We start from the raw sequence: 9,584 nt of genomic DNA, 5'->3' as shown, positions 1-9,584 counted from the left end.
CTCCCTGTACCCTCTGACCCCCAGCAAAGGAGCCAAGTATACTAAAATCTCATTTTAGTATGTTCCTACAAAGTTTACTCAAACTTCTTTAATTACTGATTTAAGATGGTCTAGGTGATATTCTTCTATGAAGGATTCTGCTTGATTAAAAGCTCTTATTTTCACCAGAATAAGAATGATTTCTTTTACTTCATCCCTGAAAAACAACAAAAAAGCATTTTCTCCCTTAAAAATGCAATACTGACAGCACAGCAAATTACCAATTGTTAATCTGAAACAAAAAACTTTTTACCTTAAACCAATATCTAATATAGCATCTAATATAGATGCTACTTTCTCCACATAATTATAAAGTTTGAATAGAGACTATTTAGTGGATGTATTCTGGCAAATTTTAAAGTGAATGACTGTAAAAAGCAGAAAAGCACAGAGCAAATCTATCATCAGAAAACTGAGTTGTGCTGTGCTGCTACCAGCTGTATGGGCTATTCTGGTGGGAACCTTGGTGTGAGTATTTACCCCATAGATAGCATCTAATGCTACAAATCTGGGGTTTTTATTTTACTTTTTTTGGAGAAGTGGTTTGTCAGAACACCACTGTCTTACGCCTCTAAACATCAAATACTGTAAATGAGACATGTAAAACAGATTCAGCTACTGCTGGGTAAACAGCAGGCTACAGATCTGTACTTGAAGTGTTGAGACTTTAAAAATAGCCAGGAAAATTAAACACATTATAAACACGCTTAATAGGAAGATTTGATTTATAATTTTAATTCTAAGTTCCTGTGGGCTATCTAGTTTTCTGGAAGTGCTTATTTTGGGAGAGATTTACATTTAAAAATATGAACTAATATGCATGAGGTAAGAGTATAAAATAGTTGATTCCAAAGTTTGCACATGAAAATATCTACTAATGTTATAGTAATAGTCTCAACGGATTCTTAAAGGTAGAATAAAAGTACAAATCTTTCTAAAAATTGCTGAGAACAGAATCCTTGAATTATGTTTATGGGGGTACAATTAAATATGCATTACCTGAATTCACTTCTAGATAATTTAAGTGCAGACTGCAATAAAAACTGGATGAAGTTTTCTAGTTGGGGAATAGATGTTCTCATGGTAGAATCTTCAAACCATTTTTCTGGTAAATATGCTGCTATCTGTTAATCAAAACACATGATTTTCAACAATGACAGGTATTATCTAAGGACTTTTGCTAACATGATCCTCATAATGATTATACATGATACATATTATTCTCCCATTTTATAGTTTATGGTTAAATAAATTTTAAGAATTTTCCCTCTGTCAAGGGTTAGACACTTAAATAATTATATTTTAATGCCAAGAGGTTAAAATAGGCTACTCTTTATGAATATTTTTTAGTGGTATTTGTTTCTATACTCTGTATTACTAAGTCATTAAATCTGTAAAAACCATAATTTAAAACTAAATGCCAGAAATTCCTAGACCAAAATACTTTTAGTTAAGACAACTGTAAAATATATACATTTAGTATTATTTCACTAAGATACTGGGTGACCTAGCATATGATCTACATATACAAATTAGAGTTAAGGAATCAAGTAGGTGATTTTAAGATACAGAGAATAAAAACAAAAGTAATTATGGCTCTGATTTTCTTCTAATTTCATACATTGCTTTAAATGTCCATGGCAGCATAGTCAATGTTATGTGCATTCAATTTAAAAAACAAAACAAAACAAAATTCTATCATCATTATGCTAAAGGGAAAGTTTTGGTAAAAATATAAAAATGTTAACAAAATAAAAAAATTTCATAGCAGAAGGAAGAATAAAAAGAAGAGAAAGGGGAGGAAGGACAAACCTGAGATCATACTCTTCAAAGAAATTCTTGGACAATTAAACAGGTTATGCTACAGTTAGTAAGATCAAGATCAGTACTTATATAAAGTAAAAGATGAGGGAAAATGCATCATATATTTATCACAAAATATGTTAAAGTTCTGGAATGCACTCTAAAATAAATGATTGGTCGGCATTGAAAACACAAATAAGGAAAAAGATTTATCCTACTCCTTAATCACCCTTTGCAATAATTCAGAAAAAATGCAGACATACTGCCCAACTAAGGCAGAAAGTCCTACGAGTTTTATTATATAAGCTTTATCTCTTTTTTAAAGACAAACCAGCTCTTACTGGCTTGAAATTTAATGTTATTTGTATTTGGCTTTGTTTTGTATTAAGAGTCTCAATAAAATTCTCAGGAAACCATCTAGCTTTTCTATAAATGATCCTCGGACATAGAACCTCATCATCTGGGTCCAGTTTTGTAGCCACAAGCTGTGGAGAGAATGTCATATGTCCTCTATTTCTGCATAGTAGACTCTTATTGATAAAAGAGACTAAATGGAACCTGAAACACACAGCATGGATGATTTAAATTTTTGGTAGATAATGTAGTTTTAAACGACACGATATAAAAACTATAGTGAGAAAAATCATGGTTAGGATGTGCAACCTAAAGTTTTAGATACTGTTTTTTATTTAATTTACTATAAAATAAATATTTTCCCATATTCTTAAAAATTCTTCAAAAACATGACTTCTGTAGATAGATGATAATGTTTTTGGACATTTAGGTTGTTTTCAACTATCTTCTATTATAAATAATGCTGCAATAATAGTCCTTGTCGTTATCCCTCCTTCCTCCAGCACAGAGACTGTTTCCCAGAACCTCTGCACCACATGTTCCAGGTGGGCAGTGCCCTTGTTATGATGTGGGGCTGCTGTTTCTCTGTGCTTATGACAATACTGGGAATTAGAATGAAAATAATAATAGTAAAAAAATTTGCCAACAGGTAAAATAATATTCTTACTGTATTATTTGCATTTTTCTGATTACTAGTTTTGTTAATCATTTCCACACGTTTAGAGGTTATTTTTGCATATTCTTTTTTGGTGAACTGCCTGTTGAATGACTGTCTTTTGGCCTTTTTTTAAATTTTATTTTTTAGGCGAGGCAACCTTTGGTTGACCTCACAGATTACAAGGACCTTGTCAGCTTACAATCTCTTATTTCTTTATTTTTTATGCCTACAGCACCTGGTCTTCCTAGGTGGTCTCCCATCCAAGTACTAACCAGGCCTGACCCGGCTTAGCTTCCGAGATCAGGCAGGACCAGGCTTGTTCAGGGTAGCATGGCCGTAGACTTCTTTTGGCTATTTTTAATTGGAATTTGTAAAGAACTTTTTTAATGAGGATATTAATCCTTATTATGTAGTATAACTTATTTCTCAGTTTTTCCACTCCCCTTTTTTAAACTTTTTATTACAGAAAATTTCAAACATGAATAACAGGAGAAAGAATAAGTATAGAGCTCAATGAACCTATATTCCAGTTTTAACAATGACTAAATAATCTTGATACCTTGGTTAATGTTTTTTGATCCACTGCAGTGTTATATTTTTATTAAATCTTATTTTTTTCATCATTTCTTCTTTTAAGCTCAGAAAGGACATTTATTTTCTTAGTACAATATTTTATAATTTCATTTTTAACACTTAATTCTTTATTTCACATGAAGTTTATACAAGTATTTAGTGAGAGGTAAGGATCTAACATTCTTTTTGTAAACAGTTAATCAGTATACTAATTTTTAAATACCTAAGGGTTGCTTCTTGGTTTCTAGTCTGTTAAACTAATTTGTTATTATGTGAGCATCACGATTTTAATTATTTTGCTATAAAACAGATTTTAATATTCAATAACTGAATTTTAAAAAATGATAAATTAGAATCATTTCCTACAGAACTCACCTGGTTGCACTTTGTAACAACATCTGGCCCAGGTATGGCATTAAGAAGAGCTATGATAAGGTAACGATTTAGCAGCTTCCTTAGTCCTAGCTCTTGCAAGGTGTCATCTGGGAGGAGTCCATTCCAAAGAAGAATATTGTGGAACAGCTAAAAATAAAATAAAATGCAAAGTGACTATGTACCTTTTCTCCAAAGGACAACTGGAATAGTCTCCAACAAACATAAAAAGTTGGTCAAACTCTTAAACTTTTATTACAATTAGCACTGTTGGAACTGCTAATTTTAAAAACAAAATATTTCTAAATACCTGATACTTTCCAACCTCCATATATTTATTTGCTTATCCCATTTTCATTTTTTAGGACAACTACCCTAAATCCAACTCAAATAAATTTGCTGGAACCCTTCTAGATCAATAATCTTCCTCCTCAATGCATACTCTCCCAGAGCCTGGGGCCATCAGATGCAAGACCGTAGGACACCAGGATTCATAAACGACTACCATTAAAGCCAGTGCCACTGTTACCAATGTGTGTGACCTTGAGAAATCAATCAAATCTGAGAAAGTCATTGCTCTGATATATAAGATTAATAATAATCTGTAAGTTTGGAGATAACTTGGGTAAAATACTCAAAAAAATTCTAATAAAATTAATATGGGTTACCTTTTCCTCCTCTAAATCCAGGCCTTTCTATTAATTTTATAGTGTTTTCCACTTTTTTTTCTTGTATTATATTTATTACTCTAAGTGCTAAACTGCATGCAGTTATACTAACATGGAATGCTTTTTTATACTGTCATTGAGACGCTGCTCCTTCTTCCTGGAAAGCCTCTTCCTGACTCAACCACATGAGAAATATAAATTCACCTTATTGAAACAATTTTTGCTGAGGTCACCTATGACCTACTAACTGTCAAATCCAATAAACATTTTCAGTCTTTCTCCTAATTCTTTTCAGTGCCATTTAACATTTTGTCTTCATTCCTGGAAACCCCTTGCTTAGTTACGCTGATGCCACTCTCTTGTGATTATCCTAAGTGTCATTATTCATTCTAAGGCTTCTTTGAAAACTCTACTTTTTCTGCCCACTGCTTATGCCAGTGTTTCCTAAGGTTCTGGTCCTTAGCGACCTTCTCATGCTTCACCCAGTCTCCTCAGAGGTTGTCATTCATGGTCATAGCTCCAAATATTACCTACATGTGGTCGACTCCTAAATCTCCAGCTCAGATTTGTCCCCTGCAGTTCACACTAGTATATCCAACTGCCTCTTAGACCTCTATTTCTGTATTTGTCCCATAGGTATCTTCAATTCACTATGTCTAAACAGATCTTATCTTCCCTCCCAAATCTGTTTTTCCTGTATCCTCTCCAATGCCCTCAAAGAATGTCATCGCAAGTAACCAGGCTGCTAAAGTCAAACTCTGCTAGCATTCTACATTCTTCACATATAGTTGATTAGTCATCAAGTTCTTTCAATGGTTCAGCCTAAATATCTTTTGAACCCACTTTTCTCCTATTATCCTTATTGCCACTGACTTAGCACTGACTTCATCCTTTATCTTTTAGACTGGGGTTAGCCAACTATGGCTTGTGGGTTAAATCTAATTTACTGTTTTTTTTTTTCTTTTCTTTTCTTTTTTTTTGGTAGAGCTGGTGAACTAAGAATGGTTTTTATATTTTTTAAATGATTGAAAAAAATAGAAGAAAATTTTGTGACATATAAAAATTGTAATATATTGAAATTTCAGTGTCTATAAGTGAAGTTTTATTGGAACACAGCCATATTCATTTGTTTCCCAAGTGTCTATGGCTGTTTTTGCACTATGGTGGCAGAGCTGAATAACTCAACAGGAACTATATGGCTTACAAAGCCTAAAATATTCACCTTCTGGTCCTTTACAGAAGTTTGCTGATCTCCACCTTATAGTACACTGGATTTAAAAGAAAAAGATATATTTTTATTTTTGCAGTTTTCTGCTTACCTTTAGACCTGACCAGAACTGTCTTTCTTGGAACTTTGATTGTGGTGATGTTTTGTTTTCTACAGCACTAATTTGAAATAAAAGAAAGGAAAAAATGCAAATGACTATTAATCTTTAGGAAACAGAGTTTAAGCTTTAATGGAATATAAATAGGGGTGATCCGTTATCTATCAAAATTACAAATGCATGCACACTTTGACCTAACAAACCCATTTCTGAGAATACCTTCTGTAGATACACTTGCACATATAGTCTATAAAATTATTCACAATATTGTTGGTTTACCACTTATATGCCCATCAATTACAGTACATCTATATAATGGCATATTATGCAGATTTAAAAAAAATGAGGAAAGTACATAAAAAGGTCTCAAAGATGTGCTAAGTCAAAAAAGTGAGGTACAAAACAATGTACAGGTGTTTACAACATACTTCCTTTGCTATAGAAAGGAGGGGAAAATAAGATTACAACATATGTAACTATTCTAATTGCATAAAGAAATTCTAGAAAGGTTAAAAAAATTACTAAAAGTGATTATTATTGCATGAATGTATATGTTCAGAAGAGGAAGGGTAAAAACTGGGAGGTCAGGAGTGGGAGAGAGTAAGACTTTTCATTTTAAATATAAATAAAATAAAAAAAAATACACTCCTACTTTTAAGTCATGTGAATATATTACTTATCTTCAATATCAAAATACAAACCTTAACAGGACAGAATTTTTACATGTACACATAGTCTTGATTCAAAGGAACCAGAAAACTTAGAAGTTCCTTTCTTTTTTCTCCATAAAGCTCTTCCATCCTATGAGTACTTGCTGGATAGCTTCAGTTCATGATCTAGTACTATAACTGATGCCTTCTTGGCAAATGTATAAATATGCATCAATTACTACTTCTTTCATAATTAAGGTAAATACAAAATTTGCAAATGCAGTTTCTGGTCTCTCAGAGATGTTCCAAGCCTTATACTGTGCTTTTTCTGTGCCAGGCATTGTCCTGAGCACTCTTCATCTTCAAAATGTCCTTTGAGATAGACATTAATCTAATGCCCTATTTTACATTTGAGGACACAGAAAAGCCCAAGGTCTCATGTCCAGGAATAGTGAACCTGGACTCCTGAATCTGTGCTTTTAATTACTCTGCTATGGCAACCTGTCATGTTCTTAGGAATAATATTTTTTAAAAAACTCTATGTCCAAGTGCCAAGTATCATACATGGCATATAGAGAAGGTGACCGAGAAATATTTGTTGAAATCTTAATTTGCATCTTAATGGGTATATAATGGGTACATCTTGAAAACAATATAGTTTCTTTTGTATTACAAACAAATTTGTATTACGGAGTTAGCTATTTCATACAATCCAGAAATTAATAGCACTTACCTCTCTGGATACAGAGGAATAAACACATCATCATCTATTGCCTTCTTCATTCTTGAAACAATGGATTTAAATAAATCCTATTTAAAAATTTAAAAATATCAGTGATAGTCATAGGTAGAAATATATTTACCCAAAGAAGTAATTTTAACAGTATAGTACAAATTTGTACACATTCACAGAATCAGATGTTAAAATAACTACCAATCAAGTACAAGAGAACTTCATCCATCCATATTGTTGCATATCACTGTAACTGGTGCATTTTCATTGCTGTACAGTATTCTGTTGCATGAATAATACTGATAGGACATTTAAGATGGTTTCCATTTGGGGGCTATTATAAATAAGTTGCTGTAAGTTCTTGTACATGTCTTCTAGTATGCATGTGCATACATTTCCAATGGCTATACACATAGGAATGGAACTGCTGGGATATAGTTCATGTCTATATGTTCAACTTTGTACAGAATGCCAAATTGTTTTCTGTAGTGGTATTCCATTTATATTCCCACTGGCTGTGTATGAGAAATCCTGTTTACCTACACCTTTATTAAAATGTGATATATTTTTTTAATGTTTGCAATTCTGGTGGAGTTTTAGTCATGTTTTATTATATTTTAATTTTTCTGTTCAGTACTGTGATGTTGAACATCCTCTCATATTCTTATTTGCTATTTGGACATGCCCTTTTAAAACTACCTAATTAAGCTGCTTGTCAATGTATCTGTTTATGTATTAGGTCTATTTTTTTCTTACTGATTTGTAGAAGCCTTTTATATATTCTAGCTAGGAGTTCTTTATTGGTTTGTCAATGTCCTTTGATGTAGTAAAATCACTTAGCAAATTCATTTTATCGTTTGTATGTCAAAAATTGGAAACCAAAATATTCAATCACAGGAACATTTAAGAACATGAAGTTATATCCATTTATATTGCATGAAATATTATTTAAAGTTTATATAGACTGTAGTAACATACAAATTTAAAAATTTAATGAGATCATGTTAAGTAGAAGTATGTTACAGACACACATGTCCATTAGGATTATAGCTTTGAAATAAAAGGCTGGATGAAAATATCCTATAATGATATCATATCAATCCTTGAACTAGGATGAAAAAAATAACAGGAGTTAAAAAAGTTTTTTCTTGTATTACCAAAATTTCTATAAGATATTTTTCTTCTTAAAAAGGAATCTAAATTTGAAAAATGATAATGCACACTGCGCACTAGAAAGTTACTTTTATATCAGTGACAGTGTTTGTAACACAAATTAAGCTGTCATATACCCTATATACTAACCAAATTACTTATATACAATTCAACTAAATATATTTTTTCATGAAAAGTTTATCTAACTGAAGTCCTATTTCTCTTTCTGCTAAAGTAACTGTAACATATTCTTCATGTATTTAATAAACATTAAAAAAAAATTTGATTTTCTTTTATTCTATTTCTTAAACATTTTAAATTCTTTTAAAAGAATAAAGATCATTTTTCTAGGCAATATCCCCTCAAAGCAGTATCTGAGCTTGCGTAAATTATTAAGTTAGTGCTAGAAAAGATAATTATGCTTTGATTTTTTTCTGTTTAATTTAAATAATTTTGAATGCCAACCTTGACAAATATTTTCATATTGTTTAAATTTTTGTTTCTTAAACATAGTTCTTTAAAATATGTTATATAAAGGGTATTATGGAATAAAATGACAGAAGTGGAATATGAATGGTAGATTAAGCATTGTTAAATTAACTGACAACTGTACTATGGTTATATAACAACTATCATTATTCTTAGCAAATACACAACTTACTCTCAAAGTGTTCCAGAGGAAAAAAAATGTGTGTGTGTGTGTGTGTGTGTGTGTGTGTGTGTGTGCGTGTGCGCGCGCGCGCACTAGTAGTGTATATAGTGGGAGAGCAAATAATAATGCAAAAGGGGAAAAATATTAATGATAGGTGAATCTGGGTAAAGGGCCTATGAGTATGCTATTTTTATTCATGAGACTTTTAGGTAAGTTTGACATTATTTCCAAATAAACTGTTTAAAACAAAAAGGAAACCTAAATTCATATATTTTAAAACTCAGTTCATTAACTTTTCCAATTAAAATACATTATTTGGTGAAAAAAAGTTCTACAAACAGTGAAGTTTTAACAACTACACACACACCCCCTCTGTCTATGTACTTTTAAAAAACTTTGAAAAGGTATTTTTAAGTTCTAGCTACTTGTTTTTCGCTGCTCTTTATATCCATGGAGATAATCCCAGGTGGCTTGGGTGGACATTGAGGCCCTCAGGGAAGAATGAAGGCAGGTGCTCACCACAGAAAAAAACAAACACACAAAAAACCTTTGCTTTTGTATGTGTTTGTGTATAGGGGATATGTAAGATTTTATTTGTAAAAAAA

At 31.8% G+C, this 9,584-nt stretch overlaps 1 protein-coding gene and 1 pseudogene across 4 annotated transcripts in view; both read right to left on the bottom strand.

Annotated features, from left to right (window-relative positions):
• Window positions 1–9,584, bottom strand: part of GCFC2 (GC-rich sequence DNA-binding factor 2) — a 44,054-nt gene that overhangs the window by 1,528 nt on the left and 32,942 nt on the right. For all 4 annotated transcript variants that reach the window (XM_023529443.1, XM_011358081.2, XM_011358080.2 and 1 more), the window contains 5 exons: window positions 7,176–7,252; window positions 5,787–5,853; window positions 3,803–3,949; window positions 1,039–1,163; window positions 62–196 (listed from right to left, as the gene is read on the bottom strand). In XM_023529443.1, the coding sequence (XP_023385211.1) occupies window positions 79–196; window positions 1,039–1,163; window positions 3,803–3,949; window positions 5,787–5,853; window positions 7,176–7,252 (534 nt within the window). In that variant the 3' untranslated portion in view covers window positions 62–78. The remainder of the gene's footprint in view (window positions 1–61; window positions 197–1,038; window positions 1,164–3,802; window positions 3,950–5,786; window positions 5,854–7,175; window positions 7,253–9,584) is intronic.
• On the bottom strand, window positions 3,078–3,196 carry LOC111738388 (annotated as a pseudogene).

This window comes from Pteropus vampyrus, unplaced genomic scaffold (assembly GCF_000151845.1).
Source record: "Pteropus vampyrus isolate Shadow unplaced genomic scaffold, Pvam_2.0 Scaffold37, whole genome shotgun sequence".
NCBI lineage: Eukaryota > Metazoa > Chordata > Mammalia > Chiroptera > Pteropodidae > Pteropus > Pteropus vampyrus.
Note: the sequence above shows the minus strand (reverse complement) of the source record. Positions and strands in the feature narration are given on the sequence as shown.